The sequence below is a fragment of the Rhinopithecus roxellana genome, chromosome 20 (assembly GCF_007565055.1).
Source record: "Rhinopithecus roxellana isolate Shanxi Qingling chromosome 20, ASM756505v1, whole genome shotgun sequence".
In the NCBI taxonomy this organism is placed as follows: domain Eukaryota; kingdom Metazoa; phylum Chordata; class Mammalia; order Primates; family Cercopithecidae; genus Rhinopithecus; species Rhinopithecus roxellana.
This window is the reverse complement of record NC_044568.1, coordinates 32,169,912-32,197,042: the sequence shown is the minus strand read 5'-3', so window position 1 is coordinate 32,197,042 and position 27,131 is coordinate 32,169,912. Positions and strand designations below refer to the sequence as shown.

The 27,131-nt window shown below is 50.0% G+C and overlaps 1 protein-coding gene and 1 pseudogene across 1 annotated transcript in view; both read left to right on the top strand.

The window, feature by feature from the left end:
• Positions 1-24,052, top strand: part of LOC115895183 (cadherin-3-like) — a 35,577-nt gene extending 11,525 nt beyond the window's left edge. Inside the window, exons 3-15 of the mRNA XM_030924442.1 lie at positions 1,085-1,228; positions 1,449-1,604; positions 1,710-1,854; positions 3,381-3,556; positions 4,554-4,682; positions 5,862-6,047; positions 8,933-9,174; positions 9,697-9,842; positions 12,036-12,260; positions 17,409-17,615; positions 21,575-21,705; positions 22,102-22,248; positions 23,841-24,052. Of these exons, the coding sequence (XP_030780302.1) occupies positions 1,085-1,228; positions 1,449-1,604; positions 1,710-1,854; positions 3,381-3,556; positions 4,554-4,682; positions 5,862-6,047; positions 8,933-9,174; positions 9,697-9,842; positions 12,036-12,260; positions 17,409-17,615; positions 21,575-21,705; positions 22,102-22,248; positions 23,841-23,858 (2,052 nt within the window). The 3' untranslated portion in view covers positions 23,859-24,052. The remainder of the gene's footprint in view (positions 1-1,084; positions 1,229-1,448; positions 1,605-1,709; positions 1,855-3,380; positions 3,557-4,553; positions 4,683-5,861; positions 6,048-8,932; positions 9,175-9,696; positions 9,843-12,035; positions 12,261-17,408; positions 17,616-21,574; positions 21,706-22,101; positions 22,249-23,840) is intronic.
• On the top strand, positions 10,907-11,214 carry LOC104655590 (annotated as a pseudogene).
• Positions 24,053-27,131: the final 3,079 nt, after the last annotated feature.

Genomic DNA, 27,131 nt, shown 5'->3' with positions numbered 1-27,131 from the left:
TTTATATATAGTCTATATTTATGTGTTACATATTTATTTATATTACACGTGTTTTTACATGTTATCTATTTTGTATATATACATATATAAAAACATTCTTTTCCTTCTTATGCAAAAGCTAGGATGCTGTTCACATGTCTGGACCTTTTTCTACTTAACGGTGTATTAGCACAGCACAATGTTTACCCTCTTTCCACAGACAACCACTATTAGTTTTTTCCATATTCTCCCTGACTTCATCCATGTATAAGAAAATGTGACTACATGGTCTTATTTCCTACCCTTTTATACAAAAGGTGGAACAGTGCCTGGCACATATTAAGCACAACGTGTTTGTTAAATAAAATGCTAAACTATATTAAGCTGCCCTATACCTTAATCTTTTCATTTGACAGCATAAATCAAAGATCAGGCCGAGTGCGGTGGCTCATGCCTGTAATCCCAGCACTTTGGGAGGCTGAGGCGGGTGGATCACTTGAGGTTAGGAGTTCGAGACCAGCCTGACCAATATGGTGAAAACGGTTTTCCGTCTCTACTAAAAATACGTAAATTAGCTGGGCGTGGTGGCAGATGTAATCCCAGCTACTCAGGAGGCTGAGGCAGGAGAATCACTTGAACCTGAGAGGCAGAGGTTGCAGTGAGCCGAGATCTTGCTACTGCACTCCAGCCTGGGCAACAGAACAAGACTCCATCTCCAAAAAGGGAAAAGAAAGAAAAAAGCTCTTTTTTTTTAGAGAGCATACTCATTCTTATTTTGAGAGCTGCATAGTATTCCACTAGACGGATGTGCTGTGGTATATTTCACTGGTCCTCCTGTATAAGTAAACACCAAGTTCCCCTTGCAGTAGGCTCCTCTAGGTCTCCTCACCCTTACCTCTTTTTTTTTTTTTTTTAATTAAACTTAGGGTCTCACTATCTTGCCCAGGCTGCTCTCAAACTCCTGGGCTCAAGTGACCCTCCCAAAGTGCTGGGATTATAGGCGTGAGCTACCATGCCCAGCTGCCCTTAACTCTTATAGATGAGAGGATGTTGAGTATGTCCCAGCTATTTGCACCTCTGGGTTAAGGGGTTTCTCTCCTTGCAGGACAGAAAGTCACTGAAAGAAAGGAATCCATTGAAGATCTTCCCATCCAAACGTATCTTACGAAGACACAAGAGAGATTGGGTGGTTGCTCCAATATCTGTCCCTGAAAATGGCAAAGGTCCCTTCCCGCAGAGGCTGAATCAGGTACGACTGTGCCTTCTCCTGGGAATCGTTGGTGGCCCCAGGGACCCCCATTCAAAGGCGTGCATGAGATTTCTTGCTACTGAATGTGTGGGCCAAGAGAGGAAAACCTCTCCTATGTGAGCATATTCTCCTATGGCAGGGCCCCTCTTTACAGAGGACTCTTTGTCACAGTCGTGGGATATTTGTTACTTTGTCAGCTGCCATTTTCTTTTCCCTCCAGCTCAAGTCTAATAAAGATAGAGACACGAAGATTTTCTACAGCATCACGGGGCCGGGGGCAGACAGCCCCCCTGAGGGTGTCTTTGCTGTAGAGAAGGAGACAGGCTGGTTGTTGTTGAACAAGCCACTGGACCGGGAGGAGATTGCCAAGTATGAGGCAAGTAGCCTTTAGTGTCTACTGTAAATGTCCCCTCAGAAGTGGGGTCCTAGGCCTGGGGAGGTGGGTGGCACCAGGCTGACCCCAGAGCTGTGTACCCCACAGCTCTTTGGCCACGCTGTGTCAGAGAATGGTGCCTCAGTGGAGGATCCCATGAACATCTCCATCATCGTGACCGACCAGAATGACCACAAGCCCAAGTTTACCCAGGACACCTTCCGAGGGAGTGTCTTAGAGGGAGTCCTACCAGGTAAGAGGACTGGGAAGGGGACTGCTACAGGGCTGCTGGGCCCATACCCTTAAATGCTAGAAGATCCCGCCATACCTGATTTCCTTGGCTATGTATCAAATTACTTGGGATCTTCTTAAAAATCCAGATTCACCCGCTTCCATCCCAAGGTTCCTGAATAAGAATGATCCTGGAGGCCGGGCGCGGTGGCTCACGCTTGTAATCCCAGCACTTTGGGAGGCCGAGACGGGCGGATCACGAGGTCAGGAGATCGAGACCATCCTGGCTAACACGGTGAAACCCCGTCTCTACTAAAAAATACAAAAAACTAGCCGGGCGAGGTGGCGGGCGCCTGTAGTCCCAGCAACTCGGGAGGCTGAGGCAGGAGAATGGCGTAAACCCGGAAGGCGGAGCTTGCAGTGAGCTGACATCCGGCCACTGCACTCCAGCCTGGGCGACAGAGCAAGACTCCGTCTCAAAAAAAAAAAAAAAAAAAAAAAAAAAAAAAAAAAAAAAAAAAGAATGATCCTGGAGCAGAGCTCTGGAATCTGTAGATTTGAAATTTTCCCTGAAGCTTCAGATGATCAACCAAGCTTGGGAACCACTAGCTTTGGAGCTTCAAAGACCTAGATTTGAATCTTGGCTTTGCCTCTTTACTGGCTGTGATCCTGGGCATATTCTTGACTTCCAAGCCTCAACTCTCACATCTAAAAATGGGAGTAATATCAACCTTGAAGAGTGTTGAAGATTAGAAATACCATGTGCAGACTGTTACATCATACAAAGCGCCTAATGTGAGGCTCTTGAGTGCATGGCAGCTACAGGGAATGCAGCAAAAACTGGAGGTGTTAGAACATGGCTGATGGAGGCCAGGCGTGGTTGCTCACACCTGGAACCCTAGAGCTTCGGGAGGCTGAGGTGGGCACATCACTTGAGATCAGGAGTTTAAGACCAGCTGGGCCAACATGGTGAAATCCTATCACTACTAAAAACACAAAAAAATTCAGCCGGGCGTGGTAGCGGGCACCTGTAATCCCAGCTACTCAGGAGGCTGAGGCAGGAGAATCACTTGAACCCGGGAGGCAGAGGTTGCAGTGAGCTGAGATTGTGCCATTACACTCCAGCCTGGGTGACAGAGTGAGACTTCATCTCAAAAAAAAAAAAAAAAAAAAAGAGGCCAGGCACGGTGGCTCAAGCCTGTAATCCCAGCACTTTGGGAGGCCGAGACGGGCGGATCACGAGGTCAAGAGATCGAGACCATCCTGGCTAACACGGTGAAACCCCGTCTCTACTAAAAAAATACAAAAAACTAGCCGGGCGAGGTGGCGGGCGCCTGTAGTCCCAGCTACTCAGGAGGCTGAGGCAGAAGAATGGCGTAAGCCTGGGAGGCGGAGCTTGCAGTGAGCTGAGATCCAGCCACTGCACTTCAGCCTGGGAGACAGAGTGAGACTCCATCTCAAAAAAAAAAAAAAAAAAAAAAGAGTTCCAGAAGTAGACAGGGCTGGAGTTGGAACTGGGAGGACAAGATACTCATCCCTTCTCTCCAGGTACTTCTGTGATGCAGGTGACAGCCACAGATGAGGATGATGCCATCTACACCTACAATGGGGTGGTTGCGTACTCCATCCATAGCCAAGAACCAAAGGACCCACACGACCTGATGTTTACCATTCACCGGAGCACAGGCACCATCAGTGTCATCTCCAGCGGCCTGGACCGGGAAGTGAGTGGCCCATAGGAAAGTGCTGCCTACCCAGACTTGCCCAGGCTGGAGTCTGACTCTGAGAGCAGAAGCTCCCATCCCTGCCCACAAAGCCCAAGGCAGAACAATGAGGACCCACGTCAGCTGGGATGGCTGCTGCTGGGTTCACATGTGATGCCCCTGGTTCCCTTGGGCCCGTGGCCCACTGCCAGCCAATCTCGTTAAATCTCCTCCAGGGCTGGGAGGCAGCTGTAAAATGCCTACTTTTGTTATTTTCTGTGGGTTTTCTCATTTCCTGTCAGAGTGGCTCACTTAGTGTGCACATTACCCAAATTGGTCCCTTATGTGCCACAAAGTAGAATTAGTTCCATGGATACTGGAGTTGGTGCCTGTTTCCTAATTGATACCTTTGTCCAAATCGTCACTCAAAACTCTTATTCTGAAGCCAGGCACGGTGGCCCACGCCTGTAATCCCAGTACTTTGGGAGGCCGAGGTGGGAGGATTGCTTGAGGTCAAGAGTTCAAGACCAGCCTGGCCAACATGGTGAAACCCCGTCTCTACTAAAAATACAAAAATTAGCTGGGCATGGTGGCGGGCACTGTAATCCCAGCTACTTGGGAGGCTGAGGCAGGAGAATCACTTGAACCTGGGCGGTGGAGGTTGCAGTGAGCCAAGATCACGCCACTACACTCCAACCTGGGTGACAGGGCAAGACCCTGTCTCAAAAACAAAAACAAAAACAAAAACAAAAACAAAACTCATTCTGGAGCAGTCAAGGGTCAGGGCGATGCCAAGGCCCAGGAGAACTATTTGGATCTCTGGTTCCCTTTCCAACAGCATCCTCTGCTTCTGTTCTCCTGGCAGTGAGGGAGGGCTGGTCAAGGAGTCAGCATTATGATAGGGAGAGATCCTCCTCTGCATCTGCACATGCCTGCGCCAGTGCTTCCTGGAGGTCAGGGGAGGGACCCTTCAGATTGCACCCACAGTGGGCTTCCCCTCTCCTCTCTTTTTCCCCAGAAAGTCCCTGAGTACACACTGACCATCCAGGCCACAGACATGGATGGGGACGGCTCCACCACCACAGCAGTGGCAGTAGTGGAGATCCTCGATGCCAATGACAATGCTCCCGTGTTTGACCCCCAGAAGGTAATGCCCCTTCCTCACTCAGTCCCTCATCAGATAACGAACGACCAAGGTTTGCCTTTCTCAGGAAACTGGAACCAGCCTATGTTGCTTCAAATGCCAGTCCCAGCACTATGGCTGTGTGACCTTAGGAAAACTACCTAACCTCTCTGTGCCCCATTTCCTAATCTGTGAAAAGGAGGTAATGATAATACCTGCTGCATTGTTCTGAGTTTCAAATGAAATAACCTATGGACGTTTCCTAACACAGTGCCCGAAAAGAAGTGCTCGATAGGAAAATCTTTGTTGATTTGAAAACATATTTTCCTTGTACCTACACCTGCCTATCTTGTCCCAGTGAATGCTTGCGCACCTCCAAGGCAGAGGACTCAGTGCCAATCAAGGTGCCAATTACGTCCTCCCGTTTCCATCTTTAGACAGCTCTGAACGTTAGTTAGGTCTGAATCAAAATGTGTAATGTGGCCAGGCACGGTGGCTCACGCCTGTAATCCCAGCACTTTGGGAGGCCAAGGCGGGCAGAACAGTTGAGGCCAGGAGTTCAACCTGGCCAATATGGCAAAACACCGTCTCTACTAAAAATACAAAAATTAACCAGGTGCAGTGGCACACGCCTATAGTCCCAACTACTTGGGAAGCTGAGGCATGAAGATCACTTGAGCTTGGGAGGTGGAGGTTGAAGTGAGCCGAGACCATACCACTGCACTCCAGCCTGAGTGGCAGAGTGAGATTGTCTTAAAAATTTTTTTTTTTTGTTCTGAGCAGCTGATTTTCCAGTGTTTGTCACATGTCCGAGAACCTCCAAAAAATTCCTGTTCAGTGCCCCAGCCCATTCAGGCACCTAGCCCTTCTTGCCACCTTCCTTATTCCTTTCTGATCTCAGCGGGATAGGTAGCTACACGTGCCAGGGGCTTGGGCATGTAAACTTGTGAGATTTCTGGAACATCAGGCCCCTGTGCGTAAGGAAAGCAGGCACAGGATTGGTGTGGTCTGTGCCGGCAGCTGTGAGGCTGCTGCTGGGGACATCCTGCCGCTGTGTATACCCTGAAACCCCGCAAAGTGGGTGGGTGGTCCAGGAAAGGGTAAAGGCGTGGGCATGCCCTGAGGTTGGATGCAGGCTTCTCAGCCTCTGGAGTGGGAGAGTCGTTATCTGCTCTAATAGCACTGTGCTTTTCACACTGGCAGTATGAGTCCCATGTGCCTGAGAATGCAGTGGGCCATGAGGTGCAGAGGCTGACAGTCACTGATCTGGATGCCCCCAACTCACCAGCGTGGCGTGCCACCTACCTCATCGTGGGTGGTGACGACGGGGACCATTTTACCATTGCCACCCACCCTGAGAGCAACCAGGGCATCCTGACAACCAGGAAGGTGAGTGAGTTCCGGCCTCAGACAATGGCTATACCTGGGGCGGTCAGGTCTGCAGCCTTCAGGACGAGGAGCCACTGTCAACCGTGAGCTAGTCACCAGGAATCGTACCAGCCCAGTGGCTCCCAACAGTGTTCTACCACTCTCGTGTTGGGGAGTCCCTTTGTTCAAACTAAATCTTACCCAGGAGCCCACTTCATAAATGGGTAAGAGTCACTGATCTAACTGAAGCACATCAGTGGAGCCTCCTCCTAGACCAGAGTGTCCAGTGGTTGCCCCAGACCAGTCTCACATAGAGGTCCATTTTATTGAAATCCATGTTGACTTTGCATTTACTCTAAAACTCATGTCTAGGTGTTTAGATAATAAAATGTTTTGAATCACCTAGTGCTTAGGCACACTCCTGCCTCTCAAAAAGTCGCTTTTTTGTGTGTATGTATTTTTGTTTTTATTGGGGTGTAGGACGTGGGGTGGGTCAAAAAGTCTGAATAAGGCTAGGCCCAGTGGCTCACACATATTCCCAGCACTTTAGGAGGCTGAGGTGGGAGGATCGCTTGAGGCCAGGAGTTTCAGATCAGCCTGGTGAACATAGTGAGATCCCATCAGCACTAAAAAAGAAAAAAAAAGAAGATGGGCCTAATCTTGCATCAGTTTCTTTCTTTTTTTTTTTTTTTTTTTTTGAGACCAAGTTTCGCTCATTGCCCAGGCTGGAGTGCAATGGCATGATCTTGGCTCACCACAACCCCCGCCTCCCGGGTTCAAGCGATTCTCTTGCCTCAGCCTCCTGAGTAGCTGAGATTACAGGCCTGCGCCACCGTGTCTGGCTAATTTTTTTGTATTTTTAGTAAAGATGGAGTTTCTCTATGTTGGTCAGGCTGGTTTCAAACTCCCGACCTCAGGTGATCCTCCCGCCTCGGCCTCCCAAAGTGCTGGGATTACAGGCGTGAGCCGCCACGCCCTGCGCATCAGTTTCTTTTACTTCCTGGTTTACTGTGAAGAATGGTGTGGTTTGAGAATGGTGTGGTTTGAGAATATAAAATATTTTATGAAATAATATATTTTAAAGACTGGGGTTTGCTGTCTTCTTTTCTGCAACAAATACTTTGGAATGCCACTTCGACATTGTGAAATGATGTGAAATGAAGTTCATTTATAATATAACTAACCTAACTCATGATTTCTAAAAATAGAGAATATCCTAACTAAAATAAAGAAAAAATCCAGCCAGGACAACATGGAGAAGTCCTGTCTACACTAAAAGTACAAAAAATTAGCTGGGGCCGGGCACAATGGCTCATGCCTGTAATCCCAGCACTTTGGGAGGCCGAGGCGGACAGATCACCTGAGGTCGGGAGTTCGAGACCAGCCGTCATGGTGAAACCCGTCTCTTTTGTATTTTCTAAAAATACAAAAATTAGCTGGGCGTGGTGGCACGCGCCTGTAGTCCCAGCTATTTGAGAGGCTGAGGCTACTTGAGAGGAGAATCGCTTGATCCCGGGAGGAAGAGGTTGTAGTGAGCCGAGTGTGCATCACTGCACTCCAGCCTGGATGTGGTGACACACACCTGTAGTCCCAGCTACTCAGGAGGCTGAAGTGGGAAGATTGCTTGAACCCAAAGGGTCGACGCTGCAGTGAGCATAATCAAGCCACTGCACTCCAGCCTGGGTAACAGAACAAGATCCTGTCTCAAATAAAAATTTAAAATTTTACAAAAAAAAAATTTACTGAATATAAAATATTTTGATATGTAAACTTTTGGGCACAGCTATACTAGAAAACATAATGAAGTGGTCAGTTCCCCACATCCATTTGTAGAATCATCCAAATGCAGCAGACACTGTGTTACCCTGGCAGCTCAAACTGCAAGTCGTGTTGATGTCTTCAGAACAGTGAAGAAGCAACTCTTGAAGTCCTGAACAAATGAAAATAGGAGCTCCCCTCAGTAGCTGCATTCCTAGAAGATGCAGTATGTACTAAAACCACACAAAAAGTTGGCTTATATGTAAAATGTGTTCTAGACTCTATATTAAATAGATTTTTCACATCCAGGAGTGTATTAATGTCCATGGGCTGCATTCCTAGAAGATGCAGTATGTACTAAAACCACACAAAAACTTGACTTATATGTAAAATGTGTTCTAGACTCTATATTAAACAGATTTTTCACATCCAGGAGTGTATTAATGTCCATGGGGATATTAGCAAGTCACATAGGATATGGAATAGCTCCTCGTAGCTGTAGCATTCTGATTCTGAGACACATCATCCCTGCCCCAGCCTGTAAATGCCAGTGGTATCCCATCATTACGACAACTAGAAATGCTTCTACAATTTGTTTTGTTTTGAGACAGGGTCTTGGTATGTCAACCCATGGTGGAGTATAGTGGCACAGTCTCGGCTCATTGCACCCTCAACCTCCTGGCCTCAAATGATCCACCCACCTCAGCCTCCCAAATAGCTGAGACTATAGGCATGCACCACTAGGCCCTGCTAATTTTTGTATTTTTGTAGAGACCGGGCCTCGCCATGTTGCCCGGGCTGGTCTTGAACTCCTGGTCTCAAGCAATCCAGCAGCCTTGGCTTCCCAAAGTGCTGGGATTACAGGCGTGAGCCACAATGCCAGGCCCCCCAATTTTCTCAAACATCACCACCACTCCACTGGGAACCATTATTCTAGGGCGTATTAATACAGTTACCTTTAGGATGGTCTGAGAGGCCACGTTAGATGTGCACTCAGGAAACACAGGAGTGTTCATGGGACAGAGAAGGGGCAGCATGGTTGCTAGTGGGGGCTAAAGCCCCTCAGTTTTGGCTCTTTCCTTCTGACATCTCAACTGTACTGTAGTCCTCTGAAAATGGTGGTTCAGGTCCTTCTTCTTCTCTCCTAGGGTTTGGATTTTGAGGCCAAAAACCAGCACACCCTATATGTTGAAGTGACCAATGAGACCCCTTTTGTGCTGAAGCTCCCAACCTCCACAGCCACCATAGTGGTCCAGGTGGAGGATGTAAATGAGGCACCCGTGTTTGTCCCGCCCTCCAAAGTCGTTGAGGTCCAGGAGGGCATCCCCACTGGGGAGGCTGTGTGTGTCTACACTGCAAAAGACCCTGACAAGGAGAATCAAAATATCAGGTACTCAAGAGCGGGGCTCGGTGAGCAGCATGCACTGGTACAGTTGGCAGGTGGGTGATTATGGCCAGCGTTTGTTCTGATTACCGTAGAGACTGTTAAATAGGAATATCCCTCCTGCATAGGTCCTCTTCTTCCTACCCTCTTTGAGGCTGAAGACTGAATAGGGGTTTGGGGGCAGGTATTTCTCACTCTGTCATGTATCCCTCTTGGGACTCCTGCACCTGCTGCTTTAGGACCCCGTTTATGGGCGAGGCACATTTTCCATATGATCCTGCTTAGGTGCCTAGAGGCCCTCAGCCAGTTGGTATGAGGAGGCCCTGAATGACGCGCCCCGGGGCAACCGCCTTCCCTCACGGGAAGGGACATGGGGCGAGCACTGGGGGCGGGGGCGAGTGTGCCTGCGCCCAGGGAGTCTTCTCATGGTCGCCAGGGTCAGACCACAGGTCTCTCCTCGTGGCGCTACACAGGTCTACAGAATTCTAAATATTCTGGATGTTACTCGTCTCAACTTTTTCTCTCCAGCTACCGCATCCTGAGAGACCCAGCAGGGTGGCTAGCCATGGACCCAGACAGTGGGCAGGTCACTGTTGCGGGCACCCTAGACCGTGAGGATGAGCGGTTTGTGAGAAACAACATCTACGAAGTCATGGTCTTGGCCGTGGACAATGGTGAGAACATCCTCCCAGCCTTCCCACAAGGGCCACTTTTGGTTCTCAGGTCACATGACACAGCACAGCATGTTCCCTCCACAGGTGGGAACATGTGTCGGGGAGGGCTATTTGCAAACCAGTCCAGACGGTCAAAGGGGTCTTTCAGAGGAGTCTTTTAAAGACTGGTCCTAGGCCGGTTGTGGTGGCTCACACCTGTAATCCCAGCACTTTGGGAGGCCAAGGCAGGTGGATCACCTGAGGTCAGGAGTTTGAGACCAGCCTGGCCAACACGGTGAAACCCCATCTCTACTAAAGATACAAAAAATTAGCTAGACGTGGTGGCGCATGCCTGTAGTCCCAGCTACTCCGGAGGCTGAGGCAGGAGAATCGCTTGAACCTGGGAGGCGGAGGCTGCAGTGAGCCAAGATTGTGCCACTGCACTCCATCCTGGGCAACAGAGTGAGACTATCTCAAAAAGCAACAACAACAAAAGACTGATCCTAGGGACTGGCCATGGTTCCAATTTCCCTAAAACCCAAGAGTTGGGAGGGAGCCAGGTGTGGTGACTCAGGCCTGTAATCCCAGCACTTTGAGAGGCCTAGCTAGGTAGGAGGATCACTTGAGTCCAGGAGTTCAAGGCTGACCTGAGAAACATACAGAGACCACGTCCCTACCAAAAGATGAAACATTAAAAAATAAGAGTTAGGGTTGGGCGTGGTGATTCAAGTCTGTAATCCCAGCACTGTGGGAGGCTGAGGCGGGTGAATCACCTAAGGTCAAGAGTTCTAGACCAGCCTGGCCAACATGGCAAAACCCTGTCTCTACTAAAAACATAAAAAGTTAGCTGAGTGTGCCGCCTCCCAGTCCCCGCGTTATGGCCTGCACAGGGCCCTTGGGGTGAATCACAGCATCCCTTGGGGCAGTCGCTTTCCCTCACGGGGAGGGACAAGGGGGCGAACAGCGGGGGCTGGGGCGAGCGCCCCTATGTCCAGGCGGTCTTTTCACTTGTTGCCAGGGTCTGACCGCAGGTCTCCTTGCAGCGCTACACAAGAGCAGAGTACGAGTCTGAGGCAGAGGGCGTCATGGCAGGACAAGCATTTAGAAAGTTTCTTCCACTCTTTGACCGAGTATTGGCTGAAAGGAGTGCTGCTGAAACTGTAACCAAAGGAGGCATTATGCTTCCAGAAAAATCTCAAGGAAAACTATTGCAGCAACAGTAGTCGCTGCTGGATCGGGTTCTAAAGGAAAGGGTGGAGAGATGCAGCCAGTTAGCATGAAAATTGGAGATAAAGTTCTTCTCCCAGAATATGGAGGCACCAAAGTAGTTCTAGATGACAAGGATTATTTCCTATTTAGAGATGGTGACATTCTTGGAAAGTACATAGACTGAAATAATTCACTATTGAAATGGCATCAACGTGAAGCTGCCCATTCCACTGAAGTTCTGAAATCTTTCATAGTGTAAATAATTTCCATATTTCTCTTTTATAAGAAATTAATGATAACTAATGACAAAAAAAAAAAATTAGCTGGGCGTGGTGGCACACACCTGTAGTCCCAGCTACTCAGGAGGCTCAGGCATGAGAATCACCTGAACCCAGGAGGCAGAGGTTGCAGTGAGCCGAAATTGTGCCACTGCACTCCATCCTGGGCAACAGAGCAAGACTCTCAAAATAAATAAGTAAATAAAACATCAGCATTTGGAGAGTCCGTTTAGCCTTATTTTTTGGTTCACTGGGTCCTGAATTGGCCTGTCAGTTTTCCCTTGTGATTGATTACTGGGGCTGACTGGAAAGTGCCATGACAGATCAGTGATGCCACACCATGACAGATGGGGGATTATAACGTAGTTGTCACGTCTGGTTGACATGTATTGAACCAGGACCTGCAGGCAGGTGAGAGGCTGCAGCAGGGCTATGAAGGGAGGCTTCCCTGAAGCTGATGGACCAAACACTGGAGTAACCCTGAGGTAGCCAGTAGGTTTCGCTTTGTGGTTATAGTGGCTGGATGAAGTGGCTGCAACTGTGCCGTGATAGTAATGTCTGCTGTTTACCGAAATGAGAATGATGGCCTGATTGGCATGTATGTGCCATGTATTGGAAGCAAGGGCATGGAAGGTCTTAAGAGGCGAGAGCTGGGCGGTAAACAGGAACCCCCTTGAGGCTGACTGGGTGGGTCACAGGGAGCTCATCATATGTGTCTTTATAACAGGAAGCCCTCCCACCACTGGCACGGGAACCCTCCTGCTAACACTGATTGATGTCAACGATCATGGCCCAGTCCCTGAGCCCCGTCAGATCACCATCTGCAACCAAAGCCCTGTGTCCCAGGTGCTGAACATCACGGACAAGGACCTGTCCCCCCACACCTCCCCTTTCCAGGCCCAGCTCATAGACGACTCAGACATCTACTGGACGGCAGAGGTCAACGAGAAAGGTACCTGAGTGAGTGGTGGTAGCGGGTGGGTGCCAGTCCCACTAGTGGGCATCTACCCCACACCAGGATTCTGCACACGTTCCCATCCTAGCAGCTTTTGGGCCACGGGGGCAACGGTCTCCTCTAGAACCTCAATCAGATGCTATTTATTAACCTGGTGGAGGCCTTTGGAATTCCACAGGACCCCTAAAAGACCATTCTAGCCCAGCTGCCTTCCTGTGTAGGTGGAAAAACTGAGGCCTCGAGAGGGAGGGAGTGACTTGGCCCGTGTCACATAGCAAGAGTCAGGACCCAGCACAGTGATCGTAGCCACCACTCACTGAGCATGCTCTGTGCCAGGTCCACGTGACATGCTCTATGTAGGTTAGATTCCTTCATCCTCACAGCAGCCTGTGAGCAGGTTTCTCACACACACACACACACACACACTTTACAGATGAGGAAATCAAGGCTTACAGAAGCCGAAGTATCTTGCCAGAAGCATTATGACTTGTTTGTTTGTTTGTTTTTTGTTTTGAGACAGAGTCTTGCTCTGTTGCCCAGGCTGGAGTGCAGTGGCGTGATCTCGGCTCACTGCAAGCTCTGCCTCCTGCGTTCAAGCGATTTTCTGCCTCAGCCTCCCGAGTAGCTGGGACTACAGGCGCCCGCCACCATGCCGGCTAATTTTTGTATTTTTTTTAGTAGAGACGGGGTATCACCATCTTGGCCAGGCTGGTCTTGAGCTCCTGACCTCGTGATCCACCCGCCTCAGCCTCCCAAAGTGCTGGGATTAGAGGTGTGAGCCACCGCACCCGGCTGTGTTATGGCTTTAAAAATTAATGTCACGACCACATGTGGTGGCTCACACCTCTAATCCCAGCACTTTAAAGGCTGAGGCGGGCGGGTCACGAGGTCAGGAGTTCGAGACCAGCCTGGCCAATATGGTGAAACCCCGTCTCTCCTAAAAAATTAGCCAGTCATGGTGGCGTGAGCCTGTAGTCCCAGCTACTCGGGAGGCTGAGGCAGAAGGATTGCTTGAACCTGGGAGGTGGAGGTTTCAGTGAGCCCAGATTGTGCCACTGCACTCCACCCTGGGGGACAGAATGAGACTGTATCTCAAAATAAAATAAAAATGTCACTAGGGTTTTTGTTGTTGTTGTTGTTGTTGTTGTTTGTTTGAGACGGAGTCTCACTCTGTCTCCCAGACTGGAGTGCAGTGGCACAATCTTGGCTTACTGCAACCTCCGCCTCCTGGGTTCAAGCAGTTATCCCTTCCTGAGTAGCTGACATTACAGGTGCCTGTCACCATGCCCATCTAATTTTTGTATTTTTTTTTTTTTTTTTTTTTTTTTGAGACGGAGTCTCGCTCTGTCGCCCAGGCTGGAGTGCAGTGGCCGGATCTCAGCTCACTGCAAGCTCCGCCTCCCGGGTTTACGCCATTCTCCTGCCTCAGCCTCCCGAGTAGCTGGGACTACAGGCGCCCGCCACCTCGCCCGGCTAGTTTTTTGTATTTTTTTAGTAGAGACGGGGTTTCACCGTGTTAGCCAGGATGGTCTCGATCTCCTGACCTCGTGATCCGCCCGTCTCGGCCTCCCAAAGTGCTGGGATTACAGGCTTGAGCCACCGCGCCCGGCCTAATTTTTGTATTTTTTAGTAGAGGCATGGTTTTGCCATGCTGGCCAGGCTGGTCTTGAACTCCTGACTTGAGGTGATCCTCCCACCTCGGCCTCCCAAAGTGCCAAGATTACAAGCATAAGCCACCACACCTGGCCTATCAGGATTTTAATCTAGGCAGTCTCACTCACCATGGTGTGGGGCAGGGGGGGAAAGCATAAGCATTATGGCCAAAACCCAATGTTATTATTATTAATACCTGGAACAGTATTGATAACCTGGTTCTTGGCTTTAATTTCATTTTTCTGTTTGCCCTTGTCCTCTTGTCAGGGAAATTAATCCAGACTCTACTCCACGTGACCTCAGGCTAGTTACCTAACTCCCTGAGCCTCAATTTCTGCATTTGTAAAATGAGAATAACAGCAGTTCCCACCTCTTAAAGCGATGGTGAGGATCAGGGTAGGACCTGGCACTTAGTGCCCATTTAGCTGGGCACTGTGGCTCATGCCTGTAATCCCAGCACTTTGGGAGACTGAGGTGGGCAGATCATGAGCTCGAGGATCGGGACCATCCTGGCCAACATGGTGAAACCCTGTCTCTACTAAAATACAAAAAGTAATCAGCTAGGCGTGGTGGCACGTGCCTGTAATCCCAGCTACTCGGGAGGCTGAGGCAGGAGAATCACTTGAACCTGGGAGGCGGAGGTTGCAGTGAGCTGAGATCGTGCCACTGCACTCCAGTCTGGGTGACAGAGCGAGACTCTGTCTCCAAAAAAAAAAAAAGTGCCCATTTAGTCACCACTGCCATTGTCATGAACAACTGAGAAATCAGCCTTATAGGGTGGCAGAGATGTTTTAGTGACAGATACCCCATGTTGGCTGCTCCACATGGTCGACTAGTTGTTCAGCCCGGAGAGCTGTCCCTGCCTCCTGGCACTAAATGGGGACAGGGTGGATTCTGCCTTCTGGCCCTTTGACTAAGAGGAGCCCAGCGAGAGTGCAGAGCATTTTAACAGAAACAACTTGAAATCTGTGCTGAGATAGGCTGACAACCTGGGATGGGGGCGAGGGGCGGGTAGAAACTTGGGGGTTTTTGATTGCCCCAATGATTGGGGGCACTACTGGCATTTAGTGGTACAAACCTGCAATGCTGTGGTGGCAAATCCTGCACGATGAAAAAACTTGCACACAGGCTAACAGCTCCCTTCTTGAGAAAGTTGAGTCTAAAGCAAAGGCCTTTCTTTAAAGAGGCCACTGCACACACAGCCCCTTCTCCACTGTGGGATTGCCACGCAGTGTCCCCCAAGTGGTGCCCAGTGTGCAGGCTGGGCTGGGCCTGGCTTCTGCTCTGTGGTTAGCCTGCCACCCCCTGGGCCTTGGAAGGCCAGTTAGCCCAATACCTGCTGCAGCCTCATTTCTGGCATTCCTTCGCTTGTGTGATCACCGATGCTGTGATAACACAGGTTAGCATCAGACTCGATCTGCTTAACATTAGCACTTACATAACCAAGTCATATGCATTTAGTTTTATTAATAATTGAATGTGGCCCGGCGTGTGGCTCATGCCTGTAATCCCAGCACTTTGGGAGGCCGAGGTGGGCAGATCACCTGAGGTCAGGAGCTCGAGACCAGCCTGGCACAAAATCCACCTCTGCTAAAAATACAAAAACTAGCTGGGTATAGTGGCGCAAACCTGTAGTCCTAGCTACTCCAGAGGCCAAGGCAGGAGAATCGCCTGAGCCAATGAGGCAGAGCTGGCAGTAAGCTGAGATCGCGCCACTGTGCTCCAACCTGAGTGACACAGCAAGACTCTGTCTAAAAAAAAAAAAATTGAGGCTGGGCACAGTGGCTCACGCCTGTAATCCCAGCACTTTAGGAGACCGAGGTGGGTGGATTACGAGGTCAGGAGATCGAGACCATCCTGGCTAACACGGTAAAACCCCGTCTCTACTAAAGAATACAAAAAATTAGCTGGGTGTAGTGGCGAGTGCCTATAGTCCCAGCTACTTCGGAGGCTGAGGCAGGAGAATGGCGTGAACCCAGGAGGCGGAGGTTGCAGTGAGCTAAGATTGCGCCACCGCACTCCAACCTGGGGGACAGAGCAAGACTCCGTCTCAAAAAAAAAAAAATTGAAGGCCAGGCATGGTGGCTCACGCCTGTGATCCCAGCACTTTGGGAGGCCAAGGCAGGTGAATCACGAGGCCAGGAGTTTGAGACCAGTTTGACCAAGATGGTGAAAGCCTGTCTCTACTAAAAATACAAAAAGTAATCAGGCACAGTGGCGGGTGCCTATAATCCCAGCTACTCAGGAGGCTGAGGCAGGAGAATCATTTGAACACAGGAGGCGGAGGTTGCAGTGAGCCAAGATCACGCCACTGCACTCTAGTCTGGGGGACAGAGCAAGACTTAGTGTCAAAAAAATTGAATGCTTAGTTGCAAATATGGGTGTATCATACAAGATTGGGTTAGCTATCAGCTGCTCTGCCTATGGAGTAACCATTCTTTATTCCTTTACATCCTTTTTTTTTGTTTTTGAGACAGAGTCCTGCTCTGTCGTTTGGTTAGAGTGCAGTGGCATGATCTTGGCTCACTGCAGCCTCCACCTCCCGGGTTCAAGCGATTCTCCTGCCTCAGCCTCCCAAGTAGCTGGGACTACAAGCGTGTGCCATCATACCTGGCTAATTTTTGTTTTTTTGTTTTTGTTTTTTTTTTTTTTTTTGAGACAGGGTCTTGCTCTGTCGCCCGGGCTGGAGTGCAGTGCCGCAATCTCGGCTCACTGCAACCTCCGCCTCCTGGGTTCATGCCATTCTCCTGCTTCAGCCTCCCGAGTAGCTGGGACTACAGACGCCTGCCACCACGCCTGGCTAATTTTTTTTTTGTATTTTTAGGGGAGACAGGGTTTCACCATGTTAGCCAGGATGGTCTCGATCTCCTGACCTCGTGATCCACCCGTCTCGGCCTCCCAAAGTGCTGGGATTACAGGTGTGAGCCACCACGCCCGGCCTAATTTTTATATTTTTAGTAGAGACAGGTTTTCACCATGTTGGCCAGGAGGGTCTCGATCTCTTGACCTCGTGATCCATCCGCCTTGGCGTCTCAAAGTGCTGGGATTACAGGCATAAGCCACTGTGCCCGGCCCTCATTTACTTTCTTAATAAAGTTGCTTTTACTTTAAAAAAAAAATTGGGTTAGCTGTCTTTTAGGAAGAGTATTCTTTTTGAAGGAAAAAAAACAGTGTAGCAGCCAATGATGCAAAGAAGTTATTGGTCCTGCATGACATGGATTTTAAAACTTCATGTTATAAAAATACTGTGTTTATCGATGTTTTAAAAGTAAAATGAAAAATGAATATTTTTATCCCAATAATCCTTTTCATTATGGTGAGTTTTGCTTTAGCCAAAGATCAGCTTTTACTGCTATTTTCCGAAGTGTGCTTGTGGAGTATTTCTCCCCATTGCCCACATGTGGAAGCCGTATTCTCAAACTTTCATCTTGGTGTACTCAGATCCCTGCACTGATGCTATCCCACAGCTAATCAATGATCTCTTCACTCCAGGTGACACAGTGGTCTTGTCCCTGAAGAAGTTCCTGAAGCAGGACACGTATGACGTGCACCTTTCTCTGTCTGACCATGGCAACAAGGAGCAGCTGACAGTGATCAGGGCCACCGTGTGCGACTGCCACGGCCATGTCGTGACCTGCCCTGATCCCTGGAAGGGGGGTTTCATCCTCCCTGTGCTGGGGGCTGTCCTGGCTCTGCTGCGTGAGTACCAGGCCCCCACCCCCTCCCTGAGGATGGGGGAGTTGAAAGACAGGATTCTATGTTGAACTTCAGCTCCTGGAACTAAGAGGCCACCAACATTGCCTGTCCACCCCTTAAATGTTTTTTTAAGACAGGGTCTCGGCCAGGCGCGGTGGCTCAAGCCTGTAATCCCACCATTTTGGGAGGCCGAGACGGGCAGATCACGAGGTCAGGAGATCGAGACCATCCTGGCTAACACGGTGAAACCCCGTCTCTACTAAAAAAAAATACAAAAAAAAACTAGCCGGGCGAGGTGGCGGGCGCCTGTAGTCCCAGCTACTCGGGAGGCTGAGGCAGGAGAATGGCGTGAACCCGGGAGGCGGAGCTTGCAGTGAGCTGAGATCCGGCCACTGCACTCCAGCCTGGGCGACAGAGCAAGACTCCGTCTCAAAAAAAACAAAAAAAAACAAAACAACAACAACAACAAAAAGACAGGGTCTCGGCTGAGCGCGGTGGCTCATGCCTGTAATCCCAGCCGGGAGGCCGAGGCAGGCGGATCATGAGGTCAGGAGATCGAGACCATCCTGGCTAACACAGTGAAACCCCATCTGTACTTAAAAAAAAAAAAAAATACAAAAAATTAGCCGGGCGAGGTGGCGGGCACCTGTAGTCTCAGCTACTCGGGGGGCTGAGGCAGGAGAATAGCGTGAACCCGGGAGGTGGAGCTTGCAGTGAGCCGAGATCGTGCCACTGCATTCCAGCCTGGGCGACAGAGCAAGACTCCGTCCCAAAAAAAAAAAAAAAAAAAAAAAAAAGGACAGGGTCTCACTCTGTCGCCCAAGCTGGAGTGCAGTGGCGCGATCTCCGCTCACTGCAAACTCTGCCTCCCAGGCTCCAAATGACCTTCCCACCTCAGCCTCCCAAGTACCTGGGACTACAAGTGTGGGCCACCACGACCAGCTCATTTTGTATTTTTTGTAAATACGGGGCCTCACTATGTTGCCCAGGCTGGTCTTGAATTCCTGGGCTCAAGCAATCCACCCACCTTGGCCTCCCAAAGTGCTAGGATTATAGGTGTGAGTCACTGCGTCCGGCCCACTCTTTAAACTCCTAATTCTAGGAGGATCAGTCAGTCATTATGGGGCTTGTGGAATGTACCAGGTTTTTGTGATGCAGTGGTGAGCAAACAGACTCGGCCCTGCCATCAGGTCATCAGTGGTTCTGAAAGGGTGATTTCCAACAGCGTTAGGAGCATCACCAGGAATCTGCTATTACTAGAAAGGCAAATTCTCAACCTACTCCAGATTTACTGATTCAGAAATGTAGGAATTAGAACCCAGTAATCTGCATGTTAACAAGCCTCCCAAGGCATTCTGATACATGCTAGAGTTTGCAAATTACTGGTCTAGTGGGAGGAAATGTTTAGTTAAAAACAAATTTCTTGGCTGTAAAGACAGAACCTATCACAGTTGTTTTTTCCACCTTTTGACTTGGTCTTAACATAGACAACACACATCGTCAGCCAGACCAATCGCATGAATACAAGAACATGCTTTTCGCCGGGCGCAGTGGCTCACACCTGTAATCCCAACACTTTGGGAGGTCAAGGCCCTTGAGGTCAGGAGTTCGAGACCACCCTGTCCAACATGGTGAAATCCTGTCTCTACTAAAAATACAAAATTAACCAGGCATGGTGGCACATGCCTGTAATCCCAGTTACTTGGGAGGCTGAGGCAGGAGAATTGCTTGAACCCAGGAGGTGGAGGTTGCAGTGAGCAGAGATCACACCATTGCACTCCAGCCTGGGCAACAGAGCAAGACTCTGCCTTAAAAAAAAAAAAAAAAACCAGGAAAGTAGGAAATTAGGTCAGAGAGGTGATGGGCACAGGGGCCCAGTTGTGTTGGGCTTCATAGGCTATTGTGAAGACTCTGGATAGAACCAAAAATTACCAGAAGGTTTTGAGCATAGGGGTGATGTGATTTGACTTAAATTTTGCAAGATTCCTGCTTTGCAGACTATATGGGGGCGAAGGTGGAAGCAGGGAGATCATTTAGGAGGCTGTTGCCATAATCCAGGGGCAAGGTGATGGAGGCTCAGGCCAGGATGGCAGCATTGAGGTGGTCAGTGGTGGTCATGTTTCAAGGTAGAGTCCCTTCAGATTGATGTGTGGAGTGAGGGTAAGAGCCATCGATGATTGCAAGGCTTTTGCCTTAAGGAGAAACATGGCATTTCCATTTGCCAGTTTGGGAAGGACCATGGGAAGAGACTTGCCAGGCCAGTCCAAGTGGAGGTGTCAGTAGGCAGTTAGACCTGGGTTCAGAGAAGTCTGCTTGGTGTCTTGCCTTCCCCCAGATTCAGGAGAGGAGAGGTTACTGTCTAGCCCACATGCGTGTGCATCCTCAGACCCGTGGACTCCCAAGGAAGGTTGGGTCTGTTTTGTCCGGCCAAGGACAGACAGCAGTTCCATCAGCAGGCAAAAAAGTAATGATCCTGAGCAGCGGTGTGGACTCTCTCATCGAACTGCCATAGACGGCTAGAGGGTCCCCTCTTAATACAGGCTTAACTGTGTGTAGGCGTGACAGAGAAGGCAGCCAGGAACCAGTTGGCCAGTCCCCCCATGTCCAAATAACCTGCCAGCCTTTCAGACCACATCACTGAAGCCAGACCCTCTTAAAATTCCAACACTGGGGCTGGGCATGGTGGCTCATGCCTGTAATCCCAGCACTTTGGGAGGCCGAGGTGGGCAGATCACCTCAGGTCAGGAGTTACAGACCAGCCTGGCCAACGTGGGGAAACCCTGTCTCTACTAAAAATACAAAAATTTGAGGTCATACCACTGTATTCCAGCCTGGGTGACAGAGCAAGAATCTGTCTCAAAAATAGATAAAGAAAAAATAATAATAATAATAAAATATGAAAATTAGCTAGGCATGGTGGTGGGCTCCTGTAATCCCAGCTACTCAGGAGGCTGAGGCAGGAGAATCACTTGGACCTGGGAGGCAGAGATTGCAGTGACCCGAGATTGTGCCACTGTACTCCAGCCTGGGCGACAGAGTGAGACTCCATCTCAAAAAAAAAAAAAAAAAAATCCGGCCAAGTGCAATGGCTCATACCTGTAATCCCAGCACTTTAGGAGGCCAAGGCAGTTGGATCACTTGAGGTTGGGAGCTCGAGACCAGCCTGGCCAACATGGTGAAACCCTGTCTGTACTAAAAATACAAAAATTAGCTGGGCATGGTGGCAGGCACCTGTAATACCAGCTACTAGGGAGGCTGAAGCAGGGAGCTTGAACCGGGGAGGCGGAGGTTGCAGTGAGCTGAGATTGCACCAGTGCACTCTAGCCCACGAGAGTGAGTCTCTGTTTCAAAGAAAAAAAAAAATTCCAACACTGCATTTCACCTAAGTTTAAATTACTGTACCCTATGAAAGTTGCATTATCTTGTTCTTAAAGTCTGTGGCGAGTTAGGGGACATCTGGTGACTAAAAGAGAGTCTCACTGAAAGACAACATCTGTTGGGAGGTTCCCATCCCGACATTTCGACAGAATATTTTCTTAAGGATCAGTACCACCAATCTGGGGTGGGGAGAAGGAAGTCAGAATCTTCTAGGAGGAGGTGATATTAAGCTGAGAGCTGACACGTGGGAGCCATGTGTAGGCATAGAGTCTGCCAGGTGAGGAAGGAGCCTGTATGAAGGTTCTTAAGGGGGAGCTGCTGGGGGCATTCAAGGAACACAGAGGAGGCCAGTGTGCCTAGACCTGAGTGGGTAGGGGGGACTGGGAGGCATAGGCTGGGACCAAATCCTGCCAGCGCTGATGAGGAGTTGAAGTTTTCCTAGGTGCAAGTGAAGCCATTGTAGCATGTTAAGCTCTGGCTACTGAGTGAAGGACATCGGCAGTTAGGGGGGGCTCTGAGGGCCTGGGGGTCTTGGCCCACTGTGTGGTTGCAGAGGGAACACTCACATTCCCCAACCCTTGCAGTCCTCCTGCTGGTGCTACTCTTGTTGGTGAGAAAGAAGCGGAAGGTCAAGGAGCCCCTCCTACTCCCAGAAGATGACACCCGTGACAACGTCTTCTACTATGGCGAAGAGGGGGGTGGCGAAGAGGACCAGGTGGGGCACTGGGGGCTCTAGGATTGGGAGGGTGGGTGCCCCCAAGTCCACTGGCAGGGCTAAGCCATTGTGTCAACCAACTGACGAAGTTAGCTGTGTTGACCAGGCCCTGGCATGAAGCTTGCGTCTTCCTTTTCTTCCATCCTCCAGCGCTCCTCTGGTCCACTGCTGTAATCTGTTGGGCCTTGCCAAGTTAACCTCGAGCCTGTGTTTAATTTGCTAGGACAAGGGAGGATGGAAACGAGGGTTTTCCAAAATCTGGGATATTATCTGTCTTGTGAGACCTCCCCATGAGCCAGTGTCCAAAGGGTAGGGGGTGTGGGGTGAGTGAGATGTAAGTGGCAGGGCAGGGGGGACAGAGTCCTCAGTCCCCTGCTCTCCTGCATTTCCCCACAGGACTATGACATCACCCAGCTCCACCGAGGTCTGGAGGCCAGGCCGGAGGTCGTTCTCCGCAATGACGTGGCACCAGCCTTCATCCCCACACCCATGTACCGTCCTCGGCCAGCCAACCCAGATGAAATCGGCAACTTTATAATCGAGGTGAGACGTGGCAGGTCAGTTGAGGGCCACCCTTTATTCAAGCCCAGCACCAGCCACACAGGAGGACAAGCATGGGCCTGGAGTCTTGGGTCTGGGTTCAAATTCTGACTCCACCACTAACCAGCTTGTGACCTCTGGCTTATTTGAGTAACTTCTGGGGTTTGTTTCTTCCTCCATAGAACTCCCACTTGCAGAGTGGTTAAAAATGATGAGGAGGGGCTGGGCGCAGTTGCTCACACCTGCAATCCCAGCACTTTGGGAGGCTGAGATGGGTAGAATCATGAGGTCAGGAGTTCAAGACCAGCCTGGGCAACATGGCGAAACCCCGTCCCTACTAAAAATAAAAAAATTAGCCAGGCATGGTGACGGGTACCTGTAGTCCCAGCTACTTGGGAGGCTGAGGCACAAGAATTGCTTGAACCAAAGAGGCAGAGGTTGTAGTGAGCCGAGATCACGCCACTGCATTCCAGCCTGGGTGACAGGGCGAGACTCCGTCTCAACAACAACGACAAAAAGTGATTAGGAGGCTGGGCACAGTGGCTCACGCGTGTAATCTCAGAATTTTCAGAGGCCAAGGCGGGCAGATCACTTGAGGGTCAGGACTTTGAGACCAGCCTGGCCAACATGGTGGAGGCAGAGGTTGCAGTGAGCCGAGATTGCGCCACTGCACTCCAGCCTAGGCAACAAAGGGAGACTCCATCTAAAAAAAAAAATCAGGAACGATTTATTCATTTATTCACATACAGCAGTTGAATACTCTGGAGCCAGACTACTTGGGTTTGAATTACAGATCCCAGGTGACTGCACTTAGAGCAAAGTTTGGAGCCTCTGCTGTAGAGGACTTCAAAGATTGAACGAGCAGGCAGCTAGGACAGTGCCAGCACACTGGTTCCTGACCCTGCCTGCATATTGGAATCACGTGGGCACCTTCAGAAACCACTGATGCCTCGGCTCACCCCTAGAGATTGTGGTGTAATTGAACTGGATGTGGCCTGGGCTTCAGAATTTATAAAAGATTCTCGTAATTCACGTAATTCACGTAATTTAAGTTTGGGAACTACTGACCTAGCACGTAGCATTGATTAGGTAATCATAGCTATTGTTGCCAGGTGCTATTCTAATAACTGCTTTACAGGTATTTACTCATTTACTTACTCATCCCTTCCTTTAAAACTACGAAGGAGGCCACATGTCCTCAAGACCTCCCAAGGCTGTGTCACAGGCGTGCATCGTTTAAAAAAGGAAGAAAAAAAGCCCATATGAAGTAATTGTCATTTTACAGACAAGGAAACAGGCATAGAGCGGTTAAGGGACTTGCCCAAGGCTACAAAGCTGGTGTGTGTGGTGTGAGTTCTGGCCCAGGCTGTCTGATTTCAGTCCTTGCCCTTACCCCCGGCCTGTGTTGCACTGAGCCACTTGCTGAGTGCTGGTCCCTGAGCAAATGAATTCTGCATGAATAACACATTCTTTCATTTTAAACCTCTGAAACTTTAGGGGAGGGGAGAGGGGGGCTCAGAGATGAGGCAATGGAGGCTTGCAGCTGGCAAGCGGCAGGGCCCACCACTCTAACCACCTGTTCTCTGTTGCCGCAGAACCTGAAGGCAGGCTAACACCGGACCCCACAGCCCCGCCCTACGACTCCCTCTTGGTGTTCGACTATGAGGGCAGCGGCTCCGACGCCGCGTCCCTGAGCTCTCTCACCTCCTCCGCCTCTGACCAGGACCAAGATTACGACTATCTGAACGAGTGGGGGCAGCCGCTCAAGAAGCTGGCAGACATGTACGGTGGCGGGGAGGACGACTAGGCCGCCTGCCTGCAGGGCTGGGGGACCAAATGTCAGGCCATAGAGCATCTCCAAGGGGTCTCAGTCCCCCCTTCAGGCGAGGACTTTGGAGCTTGTCAGGAAGCGGCCGTAGCAACTTGGAGGAGACAGGCTCTGAGTCTGGCGTTAGACTGGTTGGTTCCTTAGCCTTTTGAGGATGGAGGAATGAGGGCAGTTTGACTTCAGCACTGAAAACCTCTCCACCTGGTCCAGGGTTGCCTCAGAGGCCAGGTTTCCAGAAGCCTCTCACCTGCCGTAAAATGCTCCGCCTTGTGTCCTGGGCTTGCTGTGACCGACCCATGATGGCTTTGTTTCTGGAATGGAACCTTCTTAGGCCTCTGGTGCAACTTTTTTTTAATGCTATTTTCAAAACGTTAGAGACAGTTCTTCAAAAAGTACAGCCCAGAGCTGCTGGGCCCACTGGCCATCCTGCATTTCTGGTTTCCAGACCCTAAGGCCTCCCATTCAGATGGGTCTCTGCGTTTTTATACTGAGTATGTCTAGATTGCCCCTTATTTTTTATTTTCCCTGTTGCGTTGCTGTAGATGAAGGGTGAGGACAATCGTGTAGATGTACTAGAATTTTTTATTAAACTTTTCCCAGAGGTTCCTGGGGAGTGAACTTTTTTCAGTAGAATCTTTATTGCATCTAACTCACATACCGTACCATTCACTTAACATGTACAATTCAATGGTTTTTAGAATTTTCAGAGTTCTGCAAAATTATGCTCTCTTTGCCGGCTTCTTCCCAGCTTCCTCTCTTCGGCAGGGGATACGCAGGGTCAGCTTCCATGCCTAGGTGGGCTGCAGTGACGAGGGGAGACTTGCCCTCCGTTTGCAAAGTGCCTGGTGCCTCCATGAGAGAGAACCATTAACCTCTTACCGCAAAGGCTGCAGCCCCTCACAGCCCCAGCAAGGTATCTTCGGGAACAGCGGCTGCCCCTCGGCATGCAGGGAAGCAGTGCGTGGAACAATTCTTTCTATGCTGGGGGGGGCGGGGGATCCTATTGAAAGGACAGAGGTTGGAGAACAGCGAGCTCTGTCGACGTGCGTGCACACATCATTTAACCTCTAGTTGCCCTCAGATTTTACATTTACAAAATGGAGGAGTTTGTGTGGAAGAATTAAATGAATTAATATACTGGCACATATGGTCCATGCAATTGTTAGGTGGTAACAGCTTACCATTATCAGATTTTTTTTTTTTTTTGAGGACGGAGTCCTTGCTCTGTCGCCCAGGCCTGGGAGTGCAGGTGGCCGGATTCTCAGCTTCACTGCAAGCTCCCGCCTCCTCGCCGGGTTCACACCATTCTCCTGCCTCAGCCTCCTGAGTAGCTGGGACTATAGGTGCCCGCCACCTTGCCTGGCTAGTTTTTTTGTATTTTTTAGTAGAGACGGGGGTTTCACCGTGTTAGCCAGGATGGTCTCGATCTCCTGACCTTGTGATCCGCCCGTCTCGGCCTCCCAAAGTGCTGGGATTACAGGCTTGAGCCACCACGCCCGGCCCTTATTCAGTATTTTTAAAGGCCAGACAGGACTTTGATTATTTCCTCTAAATCCTCATAATCACCCTGTGAGGGGACTTTCTCCTTTAAATAATGGCCACATTGTTTTTTAAATGACATCTGGTTATCAAAATCAAGCAAAACAAAGAGAACCTACCCGAGATGTCAGCGAAATGAGAACATTCCTGACAATATCAGGGCATAAATGTAGGAATCGGGAATAGGCAGCAGTGATAGAATGATTGTTTTTGTCCTTGTTAACGTGAAGTTCAAAGTCATCTTTGCAATTAGCCAAAAAAATCTGAAGCGAAGCTGAGGAAATTGCTGATGTTGAAATAAACATTTCCTTCCATGAGGATGACTAAATCTGCAAAGCGCTTCTGCTCAAAGCACAGACCCTGACCCGAAGGTATCAGTGCCACCTGCTGAATCGGAACCTCTAGGCAGGGCCCTGCTGTGGGTTGACAGGCCCTCCATGGGATGCTCATGCACACTCAGGTTTGTTGCCAAGGCTCAAGGATAAGGCTAAGAAGCCTGAAGCTTAAGACCCTGGATGGGGGAAACCAAAGGAAATGAAGTTGGGGCTGGGCACCATGGATCACACCTGCAATCCCAACACTTTAGGAGGCTGAGGTGGGTGGATCACGAGGTCAGGGGTTCGAGACCAGCCTGGTGAACACCGTGAAACCCTGTCCTTACTAAAATATAAAAATTAGCTGGGTGTGGTGGCACGTGCCTATAATCCCAGCTACTCGGGAGACTGAGGCACAAGAGTAGCTTGAATCCGGGAGGTGGTGGTTGCAGTGAGCGAAGATCACGCCACTGCACTCCAGCCTGGGCGACCAGAGTGAGAGCCTATCTCAAAAGGGGATGAAGTCGGATGAGAAAGCTCACCTGTCCTTGGTCCACGGTGCCCTCAGGACAAAGCCTCTCCTGCCCTTCCCACTGAGCTGGGGCCTCAGATTCCCCTCTGCCAGGGCTGTCTGCTGACGGGGTGTGGGAAGATTGGATGTCTGCTAGCAAACACCTGCTGCCCGTTATCTTCAACTCCCTTCAGAGAAGCCTGGATAAATCAGAAACTCTATCTTCAGCGGCGGCTAATCATGAAACCAAGCAGCCCCTGTTCAGGCTGGCCTTCCTCCCTTGAGATATTTGGAGGAAAAGCAGCCTTTCCCAGCCTCACCTGGCCTCGGTGGATGGATGTAGAGTCCCCTGGCAATGGAACCAGGCACCAGCCCCCGAATGGTTTGGAAAGAATCAGAACCTGGACTCTGTGATGGGGACAATATTAAGTCACTCCCTCGCTCTGGGCCTGCTTCTCATCTGCAAAACGGAAGCTTAGGACTCTGATCTTTAGGGCCTGTAATAAGTAAAAATATTGTATTGGTAAGACACCAGCGCTAACCACGCAGAGCAGACAGTAACCAGAAACAACTGATGTGCTGGCCATGCTGAGGACCATCGGTCCTTCGAATTTTGGGTTTCCACACTGGTGTGCCTCATTCCAGTATCTGTATCCCCTATGCATTACACGCACTTTCCCCGCACCCCCCCCCC